Source organism: Pipistrellus hanaki (genome assembly GCF_964339955.1).
Source record: "Pipistrellus hanaki genome assembly, chromosome: 3".
In the NCBI taxonomy this organism is placed as follows: Eukaryota; Metazoa; Chordata; class Mammalia; order Chiroptera; family Vespertilionidae; genus Pipistrellus; species Pipistrellus hanaki.
The window spans coordinates 167,959,912-167,987,899 of NC_140505.1; the positions used below are offsets into that span (position 1 = coordinate 167,959,912).

General features: G+C 38.8%; 1 protein-coding gene across 1 annotated transcript; it reads left to right on the plus strand.

The window, feature by feature from the left end:
- Positions 1 to 27,975, plus strand: STYK1 (serine/threonine/tyrosine kinase 1). The gene is made up of 10 exons (XM_084877638.1): positions 1 to 70; positions 9,511 to 9,648; positions 10,064 to 10,198; positions 13,188 to 13,454; positions 14,144 to 14,325; positions 15,988 to 16,071; positions 21,064 to 21,272; positions 23,090 to 23,130; positions 23,439 to 23,535; positions 26,323 to 27,975. The coding sequence occupies exons 2-10, from the start codon at positions 9,579 to 9,581 to the stop codon at positions 26,525 to 26,527; spliced, it is 1,290 nt and encodes a 429-aa protein (XP_084733764.1). The 5' UTR covers positions 1 to 70; positions 9,511 to 9,578; the 3' UTR covers positions 26,528 to 27,975.
- Positions 27,976 to 27,988: the final 13 nt, after the last annotated feature.

Sequence of the window (27,988 nt, forward strand, 5' to 3'; positions counted from 1 at the left end):
CAAGGTGCCTGAAAGAAGCCAGGAGAGCAGGAGAGCGGCACACGCAGGTGTTTTCTGGCGAGTTCCTCAGGTAGGAGGAAGGAGACACAGATGGGTCAGAGGCAAATCTGGTTTTGGAGGGTGGGGTGCTCTTTGTGTGTTCTTGACTTTTACCTCTTCTTTTTTAAAAATATATTTTTATTGATTCCAGAGAGGAAGGGAGAGAGAGAGAGACAGAAACACCAATGAGGAGAGAGCCTCCTGCATGCCCCACACTTGAGGATCGAGCCCACAACCCGGGCATGTGTCCTGAGTGGGAATCAAACCATGACCTCCTGGTTCATAGGTCGACACTCAACCATTGAGCAACACTGGCCGGGCTTCCCTCTTCTTTTTTTTTTTTTTTTAAATTTATTTTTATTGTTGAGAGTATTACAGATGTCCCCCATTTCCTCCCCTTTGCTCCCCTCTATCTGGCTCCCACCTCATCCCAGGCCTTCATCTCACTACTGTACGTGCCCATGGCTATGCATACACGTCTATAAGTTCTTTGGTTAATCTCCTCCCGCCACCTCTTCCACCTTCCCTCTGAGATCTGTCAGTTCCATGCTTCTATGTCTCTGGTCCTATTTTGTTCGTCAGTTTATTTTGTTCTTTAGATTCCACATATGAGTGAGATCATGTGATAGTTGTCTTTCTCTGACTGGCTTATTTCACTTAGCATAATACTCTCCAGGTCCATCCATGAAGTCTCAAAGAGATCCTTCATTTTTGCATCTGCATAGTATTCCACAGCATAAATGTACAACAGCTTTATTTATTTATTTATTTATTTATTTATTTAATATATTTTATTGATTTTTTTTGTCCCCCTCCTTCCCTCCCATACATACCCTCCCTCCCCAGAGTTTTATGTCCATTGGTTGTACTTATATGCATGTATACAAGTCCTTCAGTTGATCCATTATCTCCCCCAAATCTCCCTCCCCTCCCCGCTGTAATTTGACAGTCTGCTTGTTGCTTTACTGTCTCTATATCTATCTTTTGGTTCATCAGTTTATAATGTTCTTTATTATCCATAAATAAGTGAGGTCATGTGGTGTTTCTCTTTCATTGACTGGCTTATTTCACTCAGCATGATGTTCTCCAATTCCATCCAGGTTGCTGCAAATGATGAGAATTCCTTCTTTTTTATGGCAGCATAGTATTCCATTGTGTAGATATACCATAATTTTTTGATCCAATCATCTGCTGACAGACACCTAGGCTGTTTCCAAATCCTAGCTATTGTAGATTGTACTACTATGAACATAGGGGTGCATATATCCTTTCTGATTGGTGTTTCTAGTTTCTTGGGATATAATTCTAGGAGTGGGATTACTGGGTCAAATGGGAGTTCCATTTTCAGTTTTTTGAGGAAACTCCATACTGTTCTCCACAGTGGTTGCACCAGTCTGCATTCCCACCAGCAGTGCACGAGGGTTCCTTTTTCTCCTCAACCTCACAAACACTTGTCGTTTGTTGATTTGTTGATGTTGGCTATCACAGCTTTTTTTTATTCACTCATCTATTGAAGAGTGCTTGGTCTCCTTCCATATCTTAGATATTGTAAGTAATGGTGCTATGAATATATGGGTGCCTATATTCTTTCTGATTGGTATTTGGGATTCTTAGGAAATATTCACAGAAGTGGAATCACTGACTCAAAGGACAGTTACATTTTTAATTTTTGAGGAAACTCTATACTGCTTCCCCCTCCACTGTGGCTGCACCAGTCTGCATTCCCAACAGCAGTGCATTAGGGTTTCCTTTTCTTCATATCCTCACCAGCCCTTGTTATTTGTTGATTTATTAGTCATTCTGGCAGGTGTAGAGCATTTTTTCATATGTCTATTGTCTATCTATATGTCCTCTTTGGAGAAGTGTCCATTTTTTTAAAATTGGATTGTTTATCTTCTTGTTGTTGAGTTGTATGAGTTCTTTATATATATTTGAAATCAACCCCTTATCAGGTGTATCATTGACAAATATGTTTTTCCACACCTGGCTTCCCTTTGCGTTCTAAGGATGGTTTCTTTTGCTGTGGAGAAGCTTTTTGACTTCTCTTCTTCTTGGCATCCATTATTCTGGGCTGGAAAAATTGCTATCAATTAGTAATCCTATGAATAGAAAATAATCAGAGGGAGAATGTCTAATTTAAGATATATTAGTTCTGAGTCAGAGAAAGACAAATACCAGCTCATTTCCTTAAATGTAGAATCTAAAAAACAAAATAAAAGAAATATAATACCTGGCATATATATTGTAGTTGTTCAGTGTACGTTTATTGGATCTGAAAAAAAAAGGAAGGATAGCTTATCTTCAGAATGTTGGAGATAATTCTGGAATCCTCCAGAAGAGTTTTTGTTTGTTTTTATTATTTATTTATTTATTTATTTATTTATTTATTTATTTATTTATTTTTGCTTGTTTGCTATTTCTTTTGCTAGATAGCTTACGGGTAAAGTTGAAAAGGGGAGGAAAAATGAAGGCTGAGTGACTGAGTGACTCTCATTCTGGGGGCTGCTATCGCCATATATTTTTACCTCCCCTCACATTACATCTTTGTGTCCTCTGCCCCATGGCCCACAGCTATTAATAACTACCTTAACCAAGGGTGGCATCCACCCACAAAGGTCGGTCACTTATCTAGGTAAAAAGCTAAGGCTGGCTGATACACCTGTGTGGATATGCAGGCAGTAAGGTTGAGGGTGAGGCCAGCATAACAGATTTAATCACGCCTTATGGGATGGGACCCGATGTTATACAGAGGTCAGTCAAGGGATTTCTCACAGCACATAGGCAGATAGTGTACAGGAGAATGGATCTTTTTATTTTTTTTAAGTTTTATCTGTAGGCATATTTTGGTAAGAAGAATTTCTTCTGGACACTCGTGGGTAAACTGTTGATTATGTCCGGGAGACTGCCTGTGCTGACTGAAGAGAAATGGCACTGTGAGAGTTGTGTTATAGTTGCAGATAAAATGCTGTGTGTGTGTAAAACAGATGTAGAGATGCATTGTAGCCTTGTGCTTGCATTGTGAGCAGGTGTAAGAGTTTGGAGAGTTAATGTTACTACTTAGCTGGGGGGGGGTGGGGAGTAAGTAAATGGCAGAGCAAGGTTCTATATTTCAGTTGTTTAACTCCGAACCCATTACTCCATAAACTACTTTACTACACATACATCTTTGTCACTCAGGTAGACAAGATTAGTGTCAAGAAGAATTTATGTCAGAAACCAAAAGAACCATGGAAACCATAATGTTGAAACAAAACTTCATCAACGAAAATACCATAAATTGGAACGAACAGATGAGTCTAGTCTGCCTGCAAGTCATAGTGGGGCAGGATGCCTGCATGTGTACCTTCAAAATGTATTCTGAAGTTAAGGGTGAAATCAGAAAATTTCCCCAGTACTCACTAGATTATGGGATCTCGGATCATTTTCTTTGCTCACTTCCCTGGTTCTGATCCCAATCTCATTTCTAACTTCTGCTTTTTGAAGGGAAAAGCCTCATTTCTAGGACTAGCAATGTTTTGCTGTGAGCCTGAAGGGTAGGTAGGAAGGGGCTAGAACACCCGGAGGACAAAGCACTGGCCTAAGAATCAGGGTCTCCATGCTGGATCACCAGAGGTCCAGGCTCAACCTTCCCAAGGAAGCAAACTTGTGAGAGGAAGAATGAATGGAAGGGCACTCGGAAGAGGTGACCTTCTTTAAATCCAGAGAATCAGACTTGTGTAGATAACTTGCTTTATGCTTGGTGATATCTCCCAATGTGCATGAGGCAAAAAGGGAGGTGATTACAGATTGATTGTTCTAATCTTCTCCCTCCCCTATCTTCCCAGGGACCCTAGCCCTAAAACGCACTTTGAATGGGTTGGAAAACAAGCTCTCCTATGGTGGTTGGAGTCCTGACACTGTTCAGAGAGATCTTTTGACACTAAGACTGAACGCCATCATCTTTCCTCCTCCTTTTTAGCTGTCTGCAGGCATTCCTGAAACAAAGGTGATATACAGGACAGATGAAGACTAATTTGTATCTTGGTTCCTCCTGAAAAGTTGGCTCTGTAAAGGAGCAGAGTGGTTGCAAGACAGACAGACCCCATATCATAAAAGTGCAGTGCCCACTAACACTACAAGTTGCCTCAGATTTTAAGTATGATCATGTAGAAGAACACACTTCATTTCCTTTGAAGTGTTACACAAATTTAAGACATTTATTTGTTTTAGGGTTTTTTTTTTTTTTTTTTTTTTGTGTGTGTGTGTGTGTGTGTGTGTGTGTGTGTATTGATGTCAGAGAGGAAGGGAGAAGGAGAGAGAGATAGAAACATCAATGATGAGAGAAAATTATTGTCTGGTCACCTCCTGCATATCCCACCCTGAGGATCGAGCTTTTGACATAGACCAAAAAGGAAAAAAAGAAGTCCAAACTACTAGAGAAGATTAGCATGGGACCTCTGGTGGGGTCCTTAGAAAGATCAAATCCAACTGTAAACCGCAGGGACCTGGCAGGTGGGGGTGGGTGGGCTAACTTCAGATCCTAGATCTATGCCCCCAGTCTCCCAAGCTCTATCTCTGGCAAAGTGTGTACTACAGCTTGGTTTGACTATTACCTATTGGATGCTGCTATGTTGCTAACACCGCATTTCTCCTTGGCTGGGATTTTGATGGCTTGTTGAGGAATCTCTTTTCAGTATAATTTTTGGTTAAAGCATTTTGTCAATAACCACAGCCTTTGCATTGCTCCTTTTGGTGGATGTCCTATGAGGGAGATGCCGATGTTCTGCTCTTTGTAACTGTGAAACCTGAACCCAATCTCTGGATTGGAATATACAGTTGTCAAGTGTAAATACTGGAATTGTAGCAAAGTATGTGGGGCCTGGCAGCAAAATCTCAGACGTATGCCAAAAGAACTTCTTCACTGATACTACCCCTAGGGCAATGGAAGCTAAAGAGAAAATAAACAAATGGGACTACATCAAAATAAAAAGCTTTTTTACAGCAAAAGAAACCATCAACAAAACAACAAGAAAGCCCTCTGTGTGGGAGAACATATTTGCAAATGATACCACTGATAAAGGTTTAATCTCCAACATTTACAAACAGCTTATACAACTAAATAAAAGGAAGATGAAAAATCCAATTAAAAAATGGGCAATGGACCTAAATAGAACATTTTCAAAAGAAGACAGAAGGAAGGCCAAAAGGCACATGAAAACATGCTCAAAGTCACTAATTGTCTGAGAGATGCAAATCAAAACAACAATGTGGTACCATGTCACACCTGTCAGAATGGCCAACATCAACAAATCAACAAACAACAGGTGTTGGTGAGGTTGCGGAGAAAAAGGAACCCTCGTGCACTGCTGGTGGGAATGCAGACTGGTGCAACCACTGTGGAGAACAGTGTGGAGTTTCCTCAAAAAACTGAAAATGGAACTCCCATTTGACCCAGTAATCCCACTTCTAGGAATATATCCCAAGAAACTAGAAACACCAATCAGAAAGGATATATGCACCCCTATGTCCATAGTAGCACAATCTACAATAGCCAGAATTTGGAAACAGCCTAGGTGTCCGTCAGCAGATGATTGGATCAAAAAATTATGGTATATCTACACAATGGAATACTATGCTGCCATAAAAAAGAAGGAATTCTCATCATTTGCAGCAACCTGGATAGAATTGGAGAACATCATGCTGAGTGAAATAAGCCAATCAATGAAAGAGAAACACCACATGACCTCACTCATTTGTGGATAATAAAGAACATTATAAACTGCTGAACCAAAAGATAGATATAGAGACAGTATATCAACAAGCAGACTGTTAAATTACAGCGGGGAGGGGAGGAAGCTCTGGGGGAGATAATGGATCAACTGAAGGACTTGTATACATGCATATAAGTACAACCAATGGACATAAAACTCTGGGGAGGGAGGGGATGTGTGGGAGGGAGGGAGGGGGGCAAAAAAAATCAATAAAATATATTAAAAAAAATATTTGGGGCCTGGGATACTTTTCTGTATCAGACAAGAATCACCTGGAAATTAAAAAAATTTAACCACAAAAATATATATTTAAAAAAACCCTAAACTCTCTAAACTATTAAAAAAAATATATATATATATTTTATTGATTTTTCACAGAGAGGAAGGGAGAGGGATAGAAAGTTAGAAACATCCATGAGAGAGAAACATCGACCAGCTGCCTCCTGCACACCCCCCACTTGGGATGTGCCTGCAACCAAGGTACATAGCCTTGACCGGAATCGAACCTAGGACCTTTCAGTCCATAGGCCGACGCTCTATCCATTGAGCCAAAAACGGTTTCGGCTCTTTAAACTATTTATGCACAAATAAAAGTGAAGTTGAGAATGTTTTTCAGTAAATGCATATTGTATCCAAAGGTGGGTGCTATAATGAATGTGCTCCAGGTGCAGGGGTATAAACATGAGCATGAGACTTCGGGTGTAGGTATGTTGGGCCATGTGCCTATAGTTGAGAGTGGTCCATCACGAGCATCCTCTATGTGGGGATATGTGTGCACACTGGGCTTTAAATAGCTCCCTTCAGTATGCATTAGTTTGTGTGTAGTTTGGTTTCTGGGCAGAGCACATGAGTTTGAGCTGGCTGCTGACTGACCTATCTTCCACTTGTGCTCTGGTAAGACAGATTATGCTCACAGAACCTATTCCTCAGAGAGCCAAACTCATTAACCTGGCTGCTCCCTGAATGAAAATAATTACATTTGATAATGCACTGAGAAGGAAGTAAGAGGCAAGGGAAATAAGAATGAGAATGGCAGTGAGAAATTTTTATATGGCTTTTGAATTCTCCTGGTTGAACATGTTTATTTTTAAGATCTTCTTCATTCTACCCTCACAAGGCTCTCTATTTTTTGCCCTATTTTTTAAAAATATTTTTTCTTCCATGTGGTCTTATGGAATTGTGGAAAATTTCTCAACTACCTTTCACCTTGCCTTTTTGGCTTACAAACTCAATGAGATAGACTTTGCTGTCTTATTACTCATTGACTTCACAGATCCCTTGTTATGTACAAACGCACGGATAAGAATTTACTTTTCTTCTCTGCCAATTTTCTTTGGGCTATTCCTCTGTTTACTTGGGCCTCTGTCCACCAACTTCACACCTGTCTGTCTTATAAGTTATAAGGAAATGGTTTAACTCTCATCCCCCCATATAAGGTCACGGGGCTGCAGGAATAGTGAAAAGGTGGTCTGGCTGGAGCTGAGAAACTCCTTTACCTAAAAGACTCTGCCTCAGTAGATAGCACTGTTGTTATTAATATCAATAATAAAACACAACATGTAATGAGGCTAATGTAACATGTGTATAATATCATATGTCATATAAGCTACAATTCTAGTTTTTAAAACTCTGCCTTGTTATCAAATGACTACTAAAGTAGACCACATACTTAGGATTACCTAAACAGTGGAAAATAATTTTTCTTTCAGATCAATAAGAATTTTCTTTCAGATCAATAAGAATTCAATAAGTAGGCTTTGATGACCATAGAGCCAGGGAAGATTATTGTTACAAAGAAAGTTTGTATGCCGAAACCTATTTGGATCAGTGGATAGAGCATCAGCCTGCGGACTGAAGGGTCCCGAGTTCGATTCCAGTCAAGGGCACCTACTCTGGTTGTGGGCACATCCTCAGTGGGGGAAGTGTAAGAGGCAGCTGATTGATGTTTCTCTCTCATCAATGTTTCTGGCTCCCTTCCTCTCTGTAAAAAATCAATAAAATATATATTTTTAAAAATCAATAAAATATATTTTAAAAAAAAACACCAAAAAAACAAAGATAAAGTTTGTAGATATATGGAAGGGTGGTAACTGCCAGTTCTTTCAGAAAGGAAGGTCCAGGATACTGGAGGAATCATTTTAAGTATACTGTATACTTATACAGAAATACTAGAAGTGATTCACATGAAGAATCTCTATTATAACTATAATGTATTTGAAGGGGAACTGGAAACTGGACAAATGGAGAGGGGTGGGTTGAGAGAAAGATTTTTATAGTATGTCATTTTATATTTTTTACTTTTGAACAATAGAGATATATTTTCTTTTTTGTTTAAAAGGGAGAGAGAGAAAGAGAAAATGGCTAGATACTGATCCTCCCTTGAATCTATATACTGGTAAGAATGAGTGTTTGTATTTGTCTGTATACTAGAGGGCTAGTGCAAAAAATTCGTGCAGGGGGTGGGGGATGTTCCTCAGCTCAGCCTGCACCCTCTACACTCTGGGACCCCTTGAGGGATGTCCAACTGCCCATTTAGGCTTGTTGCCCCTAACTGCCATCCCCTGCCATTCTGATCCCCCTAACAACCCTCCCCTGCAGACCTGGTTACCCCTAACTGCTCTCCCCTGTAGGCCTGATTGCCCCCAACTACCCTCCTGTGCTGGCCTGGTCCCTCCCAACTGCCCTCCCCTGCTTGCCTGATAACCCACAACTGCCCTCCCCTGCTGGTCATCTTGTGCCCACGTGGGAGCGGCCATTTTTGACCACATGGGGGCGGCTATCTGGTGTGTTGGAGTGATGGTCAATTTGCATATTATGTCTTTATTTTATAGGAGTGTAAGCAAGGGAGCTCAGAGAACTCAAAGAGCTATAGAATTAAATAGCTTTTATTGATAAAAGTTGATTGTTCATTGGTTGTGAAGGAAAGCAAATGCACAACTCTTGTCTCTTGAAATCTAACTATTTATTCATTGTCTTCATTAACATTGTATATAAATGAAGTGAAATACAGGATGGGGCAAAGTTAGGTTTACAGTTTTGAGTACACAAAACACAGTTTATTCTTGTATTGTTATTTATTACTAATTGTATAATTTTCCACATGAACAACTGTAAACCTACTTTTGCCACACCTTGTATTTTATTTTAAAATTAAATGAAAAAGAACATTAGACCTGCTTGAGGACTATATAGGAGGTAGCTCTTCCCCTCATAACTCATGTACTTGAGCGCTGGAGAAGGGTCTTGAGTAGGAAGGGAGCCTTCAAAAATATTTTGAGAAACAATGGCCTGAAAAGGTAAGAGATCAGGGTTGTACTTGGTATGTAAAAGAGAAAAATGCTAGGAAAAGAATAAAATTCTTGCCCTGGCTGGATAGCTCAGTTGGTTAGGGTGTTGTCCCCATATGCCAAGGTTGAGGTCGCCACACATACAAGAATCAACCAATGAATGCGCAAGTAAGTGGAACAACAAATCAATGTCTCCTCTCTCTCTCTCTCTCTCTCTCTCTCTCTCTCTCTCTCTCTCTCTCTCTTCCCAATCTGTCTAAAAATAAATAAATAAAATAAAAAGAATAAAATTATTCCAGCCCAAATATCAAGTACATTGACAGAGAGGAATGTATGGCTCAGAGAGTTCCAGGTAGCCATGTATTTATAATAATATCCAGTGATCTGTAGATGTGTTTTAAAGTTTTCTGTGTGTTCTATTTTACTTTTTCCAGACCAACTCAATCCTTGTGAATTATTCTCAGCCGTGTTCTGTGGATCAAGCATAGGAGTGGACAGCTGTATGGCAATGGGAGAGGAGAAGGGCATGACACAAAGTCTAGAGGGATGCAGTCTCAGTGACAAGATGTGTAGTAAGTACACATGTTTGTGTTCTTCTCTTAGAATAATGAATACTAAGGTCTGGATAAAATCTAGGAAGGGAATAATTTGATTTCTAGTAGAAATGAAGACAGTATTGATAAAGAAATGGGCCATTGTTTTTTTAAAAAAAGTGCCAGAGGTGAAGATGCTGCATTCTTCATCTCAGTAGGAAAAATAAGAGAAGAGGCACAGAGCACACTTGCTGGGCTAAGAAAGAGGGACACTGGCGGTTGTGATGAGAGTTGCTCCCAGTAGGGTTTCCATTGAATGAAAATGGAGTGGAAGAAAGAAGAGATGACCATTTATGTATGATGAGCTATGGATTGGTGGGTAGAAGAATTTGTGTAGACATCAGGCTAGGCTTCTTCTTTAATCCCTTTTCTTTCTGTTTAATTTTCTATCCAGTTATCTCACACCAGCAGTATGAAATCATCATCATCCCAGTCTTTCTGGTTGGTGGCTCCCTCATCATTCTTGGGGTCATCCTGTGGCTTTTTATCAGAGAAAAAAGAGCTCAACAGCAGACTCCTGGACTCCAAGGTAAAGCTCAAACTGGGGCTGGACAGAAGCTCAGGGAAGACAGAGATTGCAAAAAATAAAACCCAAATCTCAGTGGGTCCAAGTCTACAGTAGAAGTCTAGATTCCTGCAATGTAAAAGGAGGCATGGGTCCCCTCCTGTGGAGTTGAGAGACAGGAGAAAGTAAAGGTCTCATGAGTAGAAATTCATAGCTGATAGCAGAACAGGAAAGAGAGGCCTCATGTAACCTGTTTCTGTCCTCTTTGTCTTATTGCACTATCATATGACCCCATGAATGTCTAAGGATCTGGGAGGAAAACCTAGCAGGTTTTGTTATCAGCTTTGAAGGATGACATCTTATTCTATAATACATTCCAGCCCTACTCTGTGCCCCTGGAATATATGATGAAAAGGGATAGCTTTTATAATAGTCTTTGAAGAGTTAGGTAGGAGATGATAACATGCTGTTCTGTAATACCACTGAGCATATAATGAAAGATAATAAGCTAGAACAAAAAACTAAGAGTAAAAATAAGGGGGGAAAAATCTGACAGTAATATGAAACTTCATAGTGGCTGATCACCAATTCCTTTCCAAATTTTATCCCAAGTCTCTTATAATTCATTCTTGTAGAAAACCTTTCCAAAGAAATTGTTTGAACTCACTCTCGAGAAGGCCAGTTACCCTTCCATTCCCAGTCAGGGCACATGCCCAGTTTGCAGGCTCAATCCCCAATAGGGAGCCTAGAGGAGGCAGCTCAAAATGATTCTCTCTCATCACTGATGTTTCTATCTCTCTGTGAAATCAATAGAAAACACACAAAAAAACCCTACCATATATTGCCCTGGCTGTTATCACTCAGTGGATAGAGTGTTGGCCTGCACACTGAAGGATACCTGGGTTCAATCTCCAGCCCCAGTCAGAGTGCACGTGGGAGGCAACCAATCGATATGTGTCTTTCTTACATCGATGTTTCTCTCTCTCCCTCTTCCTCCAAACCTCCTTTCTCTCTAAAAAAATCAATGGGAAAAATATCCTTGCGTAAGGGTATTTTAACCAAAAATAAAACAAAAAAACCTAAACTCACTCTCACTACCACTTGTTGCATTCCCTTTTGAATATACTAAAATATAGCTTTCAACCACACCACTCCACCAAAATAACTCCTTCCAAGATCACCAATGACAGTTGTGTTGAGTCCTCATCTTATGTGATCTGTCGAAATATTTTGTACTTCTTTCCACTTTTTTTTCTTTAAATCTCTAGTCACTTTATAAATGATCTCATTTTAAATATATAGATTCAAATGTTTTCTCTATTTTAATTATAGTCTCCCTTGAATTTCAGATTCTTATATCAAATCACCTATTTTGCAGTTGGGATCTAATACACATCTCATATGTAATTTGTCCAAAGCAAAGGTACTGAAATTCCCTCGCAAGATATCCTCTGCCAATAGTCTTCCCCTATCTTAGTAAAAGGCAAACACAGATTTCTGCGCATTCAGTCTGAAATATTAAAGGTGTCCATCGAATCCATTAATAAATCCTTTTACTCTACTTTCAAAATAATGTATACCACTCTGACCTCACATAGAACATTGTAATATGTGCCTAACTGGGTTCCTTGCTTGTAATCCTATACCTTCATGGTGTATCCTCCTCAGAGTAGCAGAATGATTCTTTTAAAGTGTAAGTCAGTCTTGTCAATTCTCTGCTTGGAAAGTCCCCAATAGCTTCCCATCTTAAAATGAAAAAAGATGAAATTCTTTCTGTAGACTTACATGATTTGGGCCCTCTCTGGCCTCATCTCCTATAATTCTCCAGTTATTACACTTGATTCCACTGAACTGACTTCATTACTCTTCCTCTAGTATGCCAAGCATGCTCCTTCTTCAATACCTTTGCACTTCTTGTTCCCTTTGTCTATAATACCCTTCCTGATACCAGGATATAGTTTACTCTCTTATTACTTCCAGGTTATTTCTCATATGTCATCACAAAGACCTTTCCTGACTTTTAAATATGCTTCTCTTTTCTCCATAACACTCAAAACCTGGTATGTTATTATCTGCTCCTCTCTCCAACTACTGGAAAATAATCTTCAAAAGAATCTGGACTTTACCCAAAAGTTACAACAGTGCTTGGCATGTAGGAGGTGATATTTGTTGAATAAATTAATGAATTAATGAATGAATGAAGATTTAATACAAAGAATGAATTTCTCTAAGTTGGCTAAGGAAGGGAGAAAGTACCAGAACACCTTTTGAATAATAAAACTAAGAAGTATGGAATAACATGATCCTGGTCACAATTTGAAGGAGGAAGAATAACTATAGCTTAGAGTTAAGTAGTTATCCATACCTCCCATCCTCTTTTGGGAGCCATTTGATTGACTTAAATGATATTCCCTACTAGCAGTTACCACAACCTTTAGGTATCTGTGGTTTTAAGTATGTTTTTTATTGACTTCAAAGAGAGGAAGAGAGAGGGAGAGAGAGATACCACCTTTACGTATCTGTGGTTTTCAATATGTTTTTTACTGACTTCATTGATTTGCTACCTCCTGCATGCCTCACACTGGGGATGGAGCTCACAACTGGGGCATGTGCCCTGACTCGGAATTGAATGGTGATCTCCTGGTTCACGAATCAATGCTTAACAATTGAGCCACATCAGCTAGGCTAGGTATCTGTGGTTTTAGTAACTATTCAGGAACTTCCTCAATTGTCTCTATATTATATTTATATTGAACTGTGATTTTGAGAAACAGAAAAGAAATTCCATTACCACTTTCCAGAGGCCATTTTGAGTTGTCTTAGAAGTAATGGAATTATAAAAGTTCTAAAGGTTGGTATTGATGCTGGTTCACAGAGAAGCATCAGAAAATACCCCCACAATGGGTGGCAAAAAAATTATTAAAGGAACTTTCCTGCCAGTTTGTTCCAAGCTCTGCTTTCCTGGAGTCTGGAGGGTAGGAAAAAGCTGGTTGGTATCATCTCTTTGTTCTAGGCACTGCTCCTGCGCCTCCAGTTAGGGGCCAAAACGGTGAAGCAGGAGGACGTGAAGGAAGTGTATTTGTGCCACTTAAGGAGACATCGGTGGAAAGCCTTCTACAAACATCCACACGTGCCCTGGCTAAGCTGCAGATACCTCGGGAGCAACTCTCTGAAGTTCTGGAGTGGATCTGCAATGGGAGTTGTGGGGCCATCTATCGAACCAAGATGTACCCTGGGGACCCAGTGAAGTCCAAGGACGTTGTCCTCAAGGTTTTAAAAGGTAAAACTTGGTTACACTTCCCTTTCCCCTTTTAACTTTCCCCTGTGAGCACCCCTAACAGTAAATGCTAATGGGCTTTGCAGACATTAAGATGTTAATCAATAGATAGTTGTGACCACAATTGTGTGCAGAATAAGAAGGGCTGCTTTGAGGAGAAATTCAGCTTTTAAGCTTTTGTACCTCAAATTCAAGAAGAGATTAGAGAGTGAAAACTCAAGACAAATGTTTTTGCGGGGTCGTTCTTTCCCATAGCTCAACCTTGCCTATCAAGACTATTACTTGGATGAGGATGCTGAGGTTGATTCTTCATTTTTCTCCTCTATCTATCTTACCCTGACAACACCGTGTTTCTTTTCTTTCGTTCTTTTTTTTTTTTTTTTTCTGATGCTCATAATATGGACAAGTAATGGTGGATGCATAAATAAGATTATTAATCCAAAGGCCTCGACTGTGATGATATTTTAATGTGAACACACTTGTGCATTTAGTTGTACGATCTATAATTTTGTTACCTTTGACCAAATATTAGTGAGGATCATCTTCTAATTGGTTCCCTTTCTGTTTACTTGTCTATGGTCACTCCCCTTTAGAGCCTTGAGAATTACCATCTGAGGTTGCTTCCCACCTCAAACTTCCCATTTTCTCTGAACTGTTCTGACCACTGCCCATGGCTCTTCTGTTCTCCACAGAACCAGCTAGGATCCGTGAGATTCAGGATTTCTTAGGACGAATCCAATTCTATCAGTTCCTGGGGAAGCACCCAAACCTGGTACAGCTGGAAGGCTGCTGCACAGAAGGAGAGCCGCTCTATATGGTTTTGGAGGATGTAGCCCAGGGGGACCTGCTCAGCTTTCTCTGGACCTGTCGGCGGGTGAGTGGTAGGGTAGATATGTTAGAAAGGAAAGGCTTTATCTGGCTGATTAGCTGTTCACATGAGCCTCACAGGGCACAAAGTAAAGAGACATTATAACAGCATAACAGAGTGATTGAGTATCACCATCCAATGGAACTTTTTATGATAGCAGTGTTTTATATCTGCCCTGTCCACTATGGTAGCCCCTAATTACATGTGGCTACGGAGCACTTGAAATGTGACTGATGTGACTGAGAAACTGAATTTTTTGTTTTATTTTATTTAAAAATGATACACATGTAAATAGCCACAGGTGTCCAATGGCTACCATATTGGGCAGTGCAGATTTAGAGTATGGTCTTTAAGTTCCTACTAGCTGTGTGAATTTGGGCAAGCCACCTTTCTCAGCGGAGTTTTCTGAATCTGTAAAGTGGGAGTAATAATAAAAGAAATTATGTATGTAAAAACACAGCAGTGATTGGTATAGAGCAAACACTCAAAATGGTAGCAGTTGATAGTGATAATTGCATAACAACATAACCATCTAGTATTGATTGTAATTTTGTTGTAACTGTTAAGTGTGCTTTCCATTCTGTAACATCATCCTAGGTATGCCAGGGCTGAGTTGAAGAAAAATTCAAGTTTTAAGTTTTTGTGCCTTAAACTCATATTTTCAAAAATTAATTTCCAGATTAAAGAGCAAATCATTTTCTTTAGTTTCCCTACTTGTTTATAAATTTTTCTTTCTCAAGCACTATATGTTTCCTTAGTTAGTTCTTTGCTTGCCAATGAGCAAGTTCAATATTAAACAAGCCTCCTCAATATGCTTATTTTTACCATTAAATGTGTATGAAAAAGGGACCTGCTGATACCTAGAGACATGTATTTAAAATCTTTTAAAGAGCTTATCTAAATATAACTTGTTATTTGCTCTAACTTCACTAGCTCTTTTCTGTTTTTAAAAATTGCTATGCTTCTCTATTTTAGACCACCACCCCTCTCTTTTCTCATTACACCAAACTTCTCCATTCTTTGCATAGTCAGTGCCCACTCATTCTTCAGATTTCATAAAAAATTTCCTTGTTCACCAACTGAATTATATCTCTTTCCCCCACCATCATATACTTTCTTTTACATTTCCTTCATGGTGCTTATAGATATGTAATCATACATTTATATATGATTATTTTATTCTGATTTATATGTGTTTGTCATGTTATAAGCTCTAGAAGGCAGCAGACACATTTATTTTGTTCACTCTTACAGTCTGTGTTCCTAAGATGAAATCTGGCACATAATAGGAATTCAATAAAAATGTGTTGAGTTAATATGCTTAATTAATCACACACACACACACACACACACACACACACACACACACACACACATATTGATGCTTTATCCAGTGGATAAAGCATATACTTGTCTTCTGTCCTTGCTCTTCTGTTCTTCCTTCATTTTTCTATTTATCTACATTCTTTATTATTTTTTCCAGTCCAGTAAATTATTGTATTTATCTTTATATTTGAGAACCTGTAATATTATTCTATCCTTGAACCTTACAGTTCTATGTTTGTTTTCTTAGCTTTGCTATATGCATTTAAGAATATCTCTGCCCATATATTTTTTTCAGATCTGTTCATGCCATTTTGATATAATGTTTCTTTTCTGTCTCTGTAGGATGTGATGACCATGGATGGCCTTCTCTATGATCTCACTGAAAAACAAGTGTATCACATTGGAAAGCAGGTTCTCTTGGCCTTGGTAAGCTGAGCAAAATGATAACAGATAGTAGGGATTTTCTTGTTAACTTGGTATTTGATGCTGTATTTTTTATATTCCTAAAGGGTATATATTATAAAGAAAATTAGATGGAAGTTAGGGGGCAGAAACTCAAGCACTGAAAAATTATTTTCAGTTCTTTTTTTTTTTTTTTTTAATGAAAGAATTTAGAGTAGATACTACAGGACTGGTAATTCTGGGCAGAAGGTAGTCAATTTAGGGTTTTTAAACAGAACAGTAAGGATTTAAAAAGGTTTCTCAGAATTCAAAAACCAGAGCTAAGAGCTTTGTGTCCACTTGTTTAATACTTTTACTTCCCCACGTATACTAATATTACTAGATGTAAAGGGGCAAATAGGGAAGGAAATTGGGAGACTTATGAGAAGATTAAGCTGATTGGGTAAAAGGTTACAGAACCAGAAAGAAGTAAACCATTTTATACCCGAAAAACAAGAAATACCAGTTCAGAACATGTTTTGTTGGAGACTTGCTTTGATACTGAATGTGATAGGAAATACATATACTTTAAAAAGAAGGAACAAATGCAAGAGAAGGAATAAGAAGGAGCAATAGATCATTCCTTTATTTTAAACCGAATCAAAGAGGTGAGACGATGAATATTTTAAAAATTAATACATAATAAAAAAGAATTAAAAAAAGAGGCAAGAGAAAGAACTCAGGGCTTAAGAGGAAAAAAAATATCCTTACTGTAATTACTCAGAACATTTAGATGACTATGCCTATGAAATTATTTAGATAATTTTATTTAAAATAGCATTTGTTATAGAAAATCAGGCTCTGTGAAGCTTCCACTTTCAGGTGTTTTTTTGTTTTGTTTTGTTTTTTGTTTTTTAAGTGAATTTTGCCATCCGGATGTGTGAAATATACTAGGTATCTAAATGGAATAAGGAAAAAAAAAAAGTAGTGAGATGAAAAGAAGAGCAGTAGTAAAAATTGAAGTTCCTATGGGGCAAGGGAGAGAGAACATTGGATTAATGAATATTATCTCTGGTTTTGGAGGGCCTAGTTGGTATAGTTCCTTGACAAAATTAGGGTGTCAGGATACAGCCTACCTTGCATTCTAAGTCATAATTGCAGAGGTGCCCCAGTGGGATGTATTGATTCCATGGATGCATTCATCAGGGCTCTAGGTTACCAGTTATAAGATAATAAAAATTACTTTTTAAGACCTCAAAGTTAATACATTCTTTAATTCTCCTCATTATAGTATAATTTATTTGTTTTAAAACTCCACCAGAGAGGGGGTAGAAATTAGGTGGAGATGGAAAAGGATACAGGGGGGGAGGGGTAAGTGATTATGGAAAAGAAATAAAACTCCACCAAAGACAGAACAATTGCTAGTCACTATTTCCTTCATCATCAATGACTGGAAATTACCACCTTAATCTTTTATTTATTTTTCATACAATTTCATTTGATAATGATATATCTCAATCTCCAGCTCTTTGGTCATGAATTTTTTCAAGTTCTCCATATGCCTTTAAAAACGTTCTCAAATGCCTTGTTGGCTATGCTTAGAATTATTTTAATACTTGGTTTTTATTTTTTTTTAAATATATATATTTATTGATTTCAGAGAGGAAGGGAGAGGGATAGAGATAGAAACATCAGTGATGAGAGAGAAACATTGATCGGCTGCCTCCTGCCCGCCCCCACTGGGGATCAAGCCCACAACTTGGGCCTGTGTTTTTTTACATGCATTTTATTTTATTATTTTTTATTGTTGTTAATCCTCACCCAATGATATTTTTAATTGATTTTTAATGATAGTAGAAGGGAGAGGGAGAGAAAGAGAGAAACATTGATGTGAGATACATCAATTGGTTGCCCCCACTCGCACCCCAACCAGGGCTGGGGAACCTGCAACTAAGGTATGTGCCCTTGACTGGAATCGAACCAGGGACCATTCAGTCTGTGGGCTGAAGCTCTATCCACTGAGCCAAACAGCTAGGGATTAATAACTCTTAAAAATATAGATTACCAGGTCCCTCTGCCTAGGTTTCAGTTAAATAAATATGGAATGAAAACCTTATGTTTTCAAAAAGCTCTCAGGCAATTCTGATTTTTCAGTCTGGCTTGAGAATTATTAGTATAATTTGTAGTCCCTCCTATGAATTAAAAAACCATGTAGTGGTCATTACCTCTTAATAAATGTTGTGGCTTGTGTAATCACTTACATTTATCTAAATTCCTTAATTCACTTCATCTAGTTATTTTAGGGACAAAATATAGTGATGTCAAACTCCATATGAAAGCATTATTATGACACCCAGTTTTTCAGTGTACATATTATCTTATTTTGGGGACTGCTGTTAGAACTTGAAACCTACTTGCTTTTCCAGTTGCCAGCTGGATCCTCTCAGAGAAAAAGGTGAAATCAGGCAGGGCCAGGGCTTGACACACAGTGGGTGAGTAGACATGCCAAGCCCAGTATTAATGTTATTTGGATTATTTGCTCAGTTTAGTAGTCCTAAACACTGTTTTCCCCCCCCTCCCCCCCCCAAAAAAAATAGAATTATTTACTAAGAACTATTTAGTTTCTGAATAAAAATCACCAATTGTTCCTCATTGGGTTTTTAACACACATCTGTTCTCTCGGGATTCTCCTATTCACCCCAACACTTTAAAAAAATACAGCTCTTGCCATAACCGGTTTGGCTCAGTGGATAGAGCATCTGCCTGTGGACTGAAAGGTCCCAGGTTCGATTCCGGTCAAGGGCATGTACCTTGGTTGCGGGCACATTCCCAGTAGGAGGTGTGCAGAAGGTATCTGATCAATGTTTTTCACTCATTGATGTTTCTAACTATCCCTCTCCCTTCCTCTCTGTAAAAAATCAATAAATATATTAAAAAAATAAATAAACTACAGCTCTTATTAGCACCAGGAGGGACAGTTAAAGGCAGCGAGGTATTTCCTTGGGTCTCAGCATCTGGAGGGCTCATGGTCTCCCCCTTGAAAGAATGTACATAGTAGGCACTTTCTTACGTTGGAAAGGTTGTCCCTGAAGAAAACAATTACACAGAAGAATGCAAATTCAGTTATATTTGGTCAATTATTTGTACCTGATAGTTTTAAAATAAAGTCCCTTTGTTCATAGTCATCAAAGGCTTACTGGTTGTTTTCAACTGGAAAAGACTGGAAAAAGACAGTGGGAAAGAGCAGGGTCTATAATGACAGTGCTGAGTCTGGGCTGTGCAACTACCTGAGAGCACACAGTTGTTTGCTTTAAAAAAAAAAAAAAATCCCACAGTTGGTGTCCTGTATCATTTCAAATCAAATTCCTCCTTGTCCTTAAACTACCCAAAACATCACTGCACCAGATCCTCATTTTTAAAGTGAGGTGTATGTTCTCAGAGTCATGCACCATGTTGGGGGAGGCGGGAAACACACACAAAAATCCCTAGGACTTGATTTATTAGCAACATTCTTTTTATTATTATTATTATTATTATTATTATTTTATTTATTTATTTATTTGTTTATTTATTTATTTTTTTTACCACAGTCAGTCTGTGCTGTTGTAAAATTCAAAGGTGATTCAGAAGTAGGACAGTTGTTGCTCCATTAGGATAGACCCCCAAAATGACTTTTCAGAAACCAGGGCTGTCTTCTGCAGACCCCAACCAGACTGTGGGCTGCTCTGGGGGATGCAGGCCAAGGGCAGCCTGCCAGCTAGATTCACAGCGATTCTGGTTTGTCTGTTTCTGTGAGCAGCCACACGTGGGGCAATGGGTGGCCCAGATGGGCCCTCTGCTGGGCACATCTACACCTTGTCATTGAGATCAGGGTTCATCTTGGTGACATCTCCTAGGTGATTTCAGTGGTGGCCCTGTAGTTGACCAGGAAAAGGCAGATCTTCTCCAGGCACTCCTCCTCCCTCATGGTCTGGCCCTTAGTGAGCACTTTTAGCAAGTCGGATTTACAGGGTGTTGCATACAGTCCTGGAAGATCTGCATGATCCAGCTGTGATGCTTCTTGAGGGCCAGCTCGTAGTTTTTGGTGGCATTGATGTGGATGAGGTTGGGGTGGTTCTTGGCTGACTCCCTATCACAGATCTGGAGGAAGACATGGATGAAGCAGAGGCCTCTTTAGCCACATCAGCACCAGCCTAGCCCCTCTTTGGACCACTTTGCTCCATACATTTTCTTCTTTGCCTCCAGGATATTCTATATGGCCAGGTGGTGTCAATCACAGCTTTAATTTTCATAATGTTGGCACTTAGGTCTGCCTTGATGGGTGTAAACACTGTGGACTCAAGGCAATCAAAGGAGGGTGGCAGGTGGGATACCATCTAGAGCCGTGGTTGGCAAACTACGGCTTGCGAGCCACATGCGGCTCTTTGGCCCCTTGAGTGCGGCTCTTCCACAAAATACCATGGCCTAGATGAGTCTATTTTGAAGAAGTGACATTAGAAGAAGTTTAAGTTTAAAAATTTTGGCTCTCCAAAGAAATTTCAGTCGTACTGTTGATATTTGGCTCTGGTGACTAAGAAGTTTGCAGATCACTGACCTAGAGGAAGGGCCCCATCACAATCTGCTTGTCCTTGGGCAGTGGCTTCAGCAGATGCTCAGCCATTTCAGGGTCAAGGCCAGTGTCGATACCCCAGCTGGAGCTATGGGTGTCCATGCCACCCCTCCTGCTATCTCTGTCAATGCTGTGGATGTCACTGCTGCTGCCAGCAAGAGACTCCGTAGATGCCCTCGAGTGGAGCCAATCCTAAACAATTTTACTCCTAAAAAAACAAGAAATATTACTTTAGAACATGTTTGGTTGGACTTGCAAAATGTCTGATTCATTAGCATGACTTGGAAGTGATATGCCAATATTAGAGAGACTTGCTTGGAATAGAAAATGTCCTTATCTTTTTTATGATCCCCAGCACTGCTTCTCCTTGGGTGTGACCCAAGCCGTGACCTCAGACAGCTGATCTACCTTTGATCTTAAATTGATAGGAATTTCTTCAGGGTAAACATCTGTTCCATGGGGATGTGGCAACCAGAAATATTCTGATCCAATGCGACCTTACCGCTAAGCTCTGTGGACTGGGCCTGGCTTATGAAGTCCACACCCAAGGGACTATCACCTCTACTAACACCGTGCCCCTCAAGTGGCTCGCCCCAGAACGGCTACTGCTGAGACCAGCTGGCATCAGAGGAGACATGTACGGTTTGTTCTTGCCCTTGGGATTTCTGCCCTTCTTGACCCTCATGAGTGTCCTCTAGTCCCAGACCATGACAGCATCTGTTGTCAATTATGTCTACTTAGAAATCAAACAGACTCTCATGAAGAAATGCGTATTATGCGACAGAGCTTGTATTTGGCATCTGACTGCAATATTTTTTAATGCCTTTTGAATTATTCCTTCAGTATTAGATTAGCAACCTTAATTAGAAAAGCAAAAGAAAAATGAAAAGATTGTTCACACTGATATCTTGTAGCGTCCTTTTAATTTGAAGGACGTGGGTCCACTTAATCAAAAGTTCGGTTAAACCAGAAATTATTAAAATAAAAAGAAATATGCATACAAATCATTTATTTTAACAAAAACATATAAATGGATATATATTGATTGATCTTTTGGAGAAGGGTCAAGAAATTTTTCATGAGGATGAAACTTCTAAATGACGCTACATCTTGTTTCTTGTATGAATAGTATTCGTCATAAATTATTTTTGAGTTTCAGTTTAAATTCTTAGTGAGAAATTTGAAAAACAGTTGTGAAACAATTTGACCACAGACATTTTTTGTTGTTTTTCCTAATTTTTTTTGCATTTGTGTCACCCACACAATTTAATACCACTTTCTTTTTAGCAGCTTATTTTTATATAATATTTTCAAAGCATTCAACCTACTTTTCAGGGAGCTAATATTTTTTTACATTCATATTTAATTAGCTTGCATATATTTGATTACATAATTATAGCTGCATGTATGATTGGTATAAACAGGACTGTAAAGAATCACAATTGAATTTTGATAACCATATAACTCAGCTGCTTGGAGAAGTACATAGGTGTAACATTGACTATCTTATTAACTATAAATGTCATGAGCAGCAGAGAAAATTTAGAATATTGATTAATATGGTAAGTCAATTAAGAGACTTCCATTGCTGCTTCACTGACATTGGATTCTCAATAGAAGTCTGGGAGCAGTAAGCTGAACTAGGAAATATTACTCATTGAATGATGATGTTATAGAATAGTGAAATATACATCTCTCAAATTAGGTTGCACTAGAGGCTCATTACATGAAATTTGTGCACAAGTAGGTTTCCTAGCAGCTGCCAACTAGGGCCTCCCTTCCCTGGCTGCCTGCTGCCAGCTGCCAGCTGGGGCCTTCCTTCATTCTGCACCACCCCCTGGTGGTCGGTGTACATCATAGCAAGTGATTGAACCCCCATTCTCCCGAGGGCATAATTTGTATATTAGGCTTTTATATATATATATATATATATATATATATATATATATATATATATATATATATATGGAATATGTATCCCAACTATGTATAAAGCTTGTTCGGTTAATATTTTTCCTAGGTTTGGTCAATTAGATATACTGAGGAAATAAATTATAACCCTCACTTGGTCTTGTGCTAAAAATAAAGGCTGGAATTTCAGCAGGAAGGAATGGAAAGAATGAAAAATATGCTGAGGGGAATTTCTTTATGTTTGAGTGAATGTGTTTGCATAAACACACCCATAATTTAGCCAATAATAGTTAACATCTGTTAATATGAAATATAGAAAAAAAGTAGACATGAATCCAGTCCCCAAAGGGATTGCACTCTAATGGGCTTGGATAGAAATGCTTTCAAATGGCACTCTTACTTGGCTTATTTTATCAGATACTCTCTGTTCCTTTTCTTTGCCTTCTTTAGAGGGCTCTTCCTGAAGGCCTCTAATATTTAAGTGAATTCTCTTTAGGAAAATGAAAAACAGAAATTGAAAAAATGACTTTGTTTCTTTTATAGCTGGTCCTTTGGTATCCTGCTTTATGAGATGGTGACTCTAGGTATGTACCCGCATGCAGGTATGTTTGAGTGATGGGTGACATATTCTATGAGAAGGGGTTTCTGTTGAATCTCTGAGGTTTGAACTGAGCTGACATGAAATCCTTCTACTCCTTTTAATTTTCTTTTGCTTTCTTTGTCTTTTCCTCAACACTGTACCAATTCCAAGGATATTTTAAAATCCAAAGGATAAAGAATAATTCCAAGAGTGATCTTGCATAAACACAAAAAATTTTGTCATCAGATTTGTAGTTTGTATTCTAGAGGACCCAACGTCCTCTTGCTACTCTCATGCTTTTCCTACTAACAGGGGCACCACCGTATCCCGAAGTCCCTCCTACCAGCATTCTACAGCATCTGCAAAGAGGGAAGACCATGAAGAGACCCAGTAGCTGCACGCAAACCATGTAAGTGGCTTTTAAGGCCTACTCTTCTCTCATTCCAAATATTTTTTTGCTCCCTATCAATCATGCCTTTTTAAGAGATCATCCCCAGCTGTCCTTTATGTGCTAATGGTACACCCCTATATCAAACTTATGCAGTAAAACACATCTGCTCACATGTCATATATATCATATGTGCATATGTATATGTGTATGTATACATGCACACACAATGTTGACGCAACCACTGAGAAACTCTGTTAGGAATCCAAATTTGTTTTAATTTCTTTAGAAGCTTCCAAAATAGATATGAAGCAGACCAAATACAATGCTAATGTTTTACTTGTCTAAATGTCGGTCTCAGTCAGAGACTGCCAGCCTTAGTTCTAATATGGCTGTCATAAAATCCATTGCACCATAATTATTAATTGGCTCTTATTTAGTATTTAACTTTTAAAAATTACTGACTATCTGTTTTTCCAGCTATGAGCACATTAGAAGTCAACCAGTAGAAGGAGGTAGGAGGAAATTTTAAAGACAGGAGAAGGAGGAGCCAATGTTGCCAGCAGAATGAGATAGCTGGTGAACCATGTAGGTGCAAAAGAAATTGGAAAAAGTAAAAATTACACTCAGCATTTTATGACTAATAAAGTACAAAAAGGGATAGTTATGGAACATACAAAAAGGTTAAATTATTTATAAGAAGGCAGGAGAGAATATACTAATATACATTTCCATGAAATTTTTTGCTACTTTGTAAAATTTTCAGCACTAAATGGTAAATTCTAAGTAAACATTTACTGTATCAAGCAGATTATAAATGTCATCTATCATAACTATCAATATACAGAGTATTGTGATACTGGCTGGGTATACTAGAATAAAATTGCTGACAAATATATCTTGCAGGCTTTCTATGTACAAAGGGCTGTCTTTGATCTGGAAGGAGACACTTAACTGATAAGATTGCTAATCTTGAAGAATTTATTTTAAAAATATTTTATTGATTTTTTACAGAGAGGAAGGGATAGGGATAGAGAGCTAGAAACATCGATGAGAGAGAGACATCGACCAGCTGCCTCCTGCACACCCGCCACCGGGGATGTGCCTGCAGCCAATGTACATGCCCTTGACTGGAATCAAACCTAGGACCCTTCAGTCCGCAGACCAACGCTCCATCCACTGAGCCAAACCGGTTTCGGCTAATCTTAAAGAATTTAACATTGGATGAGGAGATATCTGAAACCAAAAGCTCAGATTCATCTTAGAGTCAAAAAAGACATAAGTTCAGTGCTAACCCTGCTACTTTACCATATATTATTTACTTACCTTGAAATAGGTATGATGATAATCCTACCTCAAAGTTATTGTGAGGCTAAAATGAAATAATGCATGCTACATTCCACTCCAATGTTTTATGTAATAAGTAAGCTCTTGGTAAAGGTTAGCAGTATTATTAAAGTAGCATCTTTTACAAATTCTCATGGTTCAACATGAACAAGTGTGGGAAATAAAGAGGCACTGAGGTCCATAAGGGAAAGCTTCAGAGAGGAATTGAGATTTAAATGATGACCACAGAGAGCATATTCAAGGAGCTGGGCACAGCATGAGCAAAGACAGAGTTGGGTGCTGATACCCACATCTATGGGATAGAGAGACACTGACTTGGCTGGAGGAGAGGGCTTCAGTTAGGCAAGGCCTATGTGGTAGAGAAGCTAGGGGGTAGGATGTCAACTTCATATGGTAGGCAGTGGGAAACCACTGTAGGTTCTTCAGCAGGAATGGGACATGATGAAAGTGTTTGAAAACAGACAGCATTATACATTCTCTAAACTGGATTGAAGAAAAGATAAGTGAAAGGTGGTAAATACTTTATCTAGATTGAGGCAATTTCCTGAAGAAGGTGAATTATAAAGGGGGGAAATGACCTGGAATCATGGAAGAACAAACCCTATTACACTTTCCAAAATTAGGATAATATTATTCCATAACTTCTTATATATTTTTTTATAATTTAAAAAATTTTCAATTACAGTTGACATACAATATATTAGTTTCAGGTGTACAACATAGTGATTGGATATCTATATAACTAATGAAGTGATCACCTTGATAAGTCTAGTACACATTTGGAGCCATACATAATTACAATATTATTGATTACTAGTAGCCCTGTGCATAAATCCATGTGCCAGTAGGTTGCTGCCACCCTCCTGTAGCTCCTCCCTCCCTCCCCCATAGCTTGTTGCCCTGCCCCTTCCGGTAGCTCACTGCCCCATCCTCCTGCAGATCTATAATCTGGTCCTTATGCTATTGGTCATTACTCAATTGGTCGTTATGCCACAGGGCATAACGGATAATTAGCATATTCCTCTTTTATTGTATAGGATACTCCCTATGCTGTACCATGACTTCTTATTTTCCTGGTTGTGATATACCTTTTTTTGGTAGATAAGTTGTACCAATGGTTTGAAATGCTGCAAGTTAATAACATTTAAAGATCAGAACACAACTTCTGAAAGAGCTTTTGGCTACAGAATGGGGATGGGGTGTGTTCTGTCATAATGATTGTACCCTGAGAAATCTTCAGTCATTCCTATTATTAGAAGGGCCCCGTTGAGAAGATATTAAGAGATTTAGATTAAAAGCATAAGAGAATGTTAATCTCTGGGAAGGATATAAGAGTCAGGACAAGGAGAAGCAAACTAAAGAATTCCAGGATTGTTGTTTTTTTGTTAATATTTGTTAGGTGAGGAGACATGTTTCTCAGACATTTGCCTTGCCAGTAAGTTTCTCTTATTTCCCTTTCAGGTATAATCTTATGAAATCCTGTTGGCGCTGGAAAGAGGACAACCGCCCTTCACTTAAAGAATTATGCTCACGCCTAGAAACTGCCTCTCGAACTGCAGATGACAAAGCTGTGTTACAGGTACCAGAGCTGGTGGTGCCTAAACTGTATGCAGCTGTGGCAGGCATCAGTGTAACGAGCCTCTCCTACAGCTACAGCATCCTTTGAAGATCCTGGGGCAAGAAGCATTTATGGGTGACCACATACTCTGGGAATTCCTCTAAGAACAGAGGATGGACATTCCAGTGGGACATAAAAGAAGAAGTGGGACATGGAGCTGGATCTCCCCCTATATATTTTCCTAGATATGTGAAATGATACTGGGTGAGACTCTACACAGCAGAGTAGAGAAATACAGTTTCATTTATGTTGTCCCAACCATAAAGAATCAGGGTAGAAGGGGCAGATAATGTAACAGCAAAGGAGGTTTTATAAATCTGAAAAAAAAATTTCTGAGGGGGTCAGGGGAGGAGGAATCATGGCACAAATAAGCTGGTACATCCTACCACTGGCTAGTTTCTACCCAAAACATGCTTTTATCTAGACTATTATAAGGTCCAGAGAAATTAGAATCAAACAAAGAAATAGAAAGCCCCAAAAGGAATTGATGAGAAAGAAAATTAAAGGTTCTATTTGTTCAGGGATGTAGATGTGAACCAAGGTCATGCTTCAATGAGAAGGTAGAGGGAAGTTTTAAAGTTCCACGGTAATGATCCCTTCATGTAGGGTTAGAGGGGAATCAAGGAGGAAAATTTCTGAGTTGCCCCTGGGTATAGATAAGAGAAAGATGGTACCCTTTTATCTAATGCTGAGGCAAGTGAACTCTGTTTATACTTTTTTTTTTTTTTCAGAGAGAAAGGGAAAGTGACAGAAAGCTAGAAACATCGATGAGAGAGAATCATCGACCAGCTGCCTCCTGCACACCCCCCACCGGGGATGTGCCCGAAAACAATGTATGTGCCCTTGACTGGAATCGAATCTGGGATCTTTCAATCCGCAAGCCGACGCTCTATCCACTGAGCCAAACCAGTTTCGGCTGTTTATACTATTTTTTACTAGAAGATGGAGAGGTCATTTGATGATTAAGAACATTCAATATATATTGTTCACCAGGCTAGCTTCCTGGTCCCTATAAGATTAAGGAGACTGAGCGTATAGTCAGTTAGGAACATGAATAATATACTGTGTGTGTTTAAAAATATGAAAGGTGGAAACCAAGCAAGAATGCTTAGTAGGCCAGGTCTTTATCAAGACCTAGCAAAGTATATCCAAGTCAGAAGAATAGTAGTTTCTGATTTTCAATTATCCATTGATACTGTGAAACTTATTCCATTAAATTAATATTTATTGAATGAAAGTAGGCTCTTCAGCTATAAAACTGCCAGAATCTCTATAATGGGAAGGAATAAAAGTGAATGGAAGATAGAAAAATTAAATAGATAAACTACATTGTCTGAAAAAGGATGGAATGGGTATAATACTTACTTCACAGGGTTGTTGTAAGGACTGAAGGAGAATATGTATTTGTATGATATCTGGCATAAAATAGATGCTCAAGAAGTGTTAGTTTCTTTTCTTTCCCATTACGATTCCAGAATCTTTTATATCTCTTTCTTTTAAAATCTACTG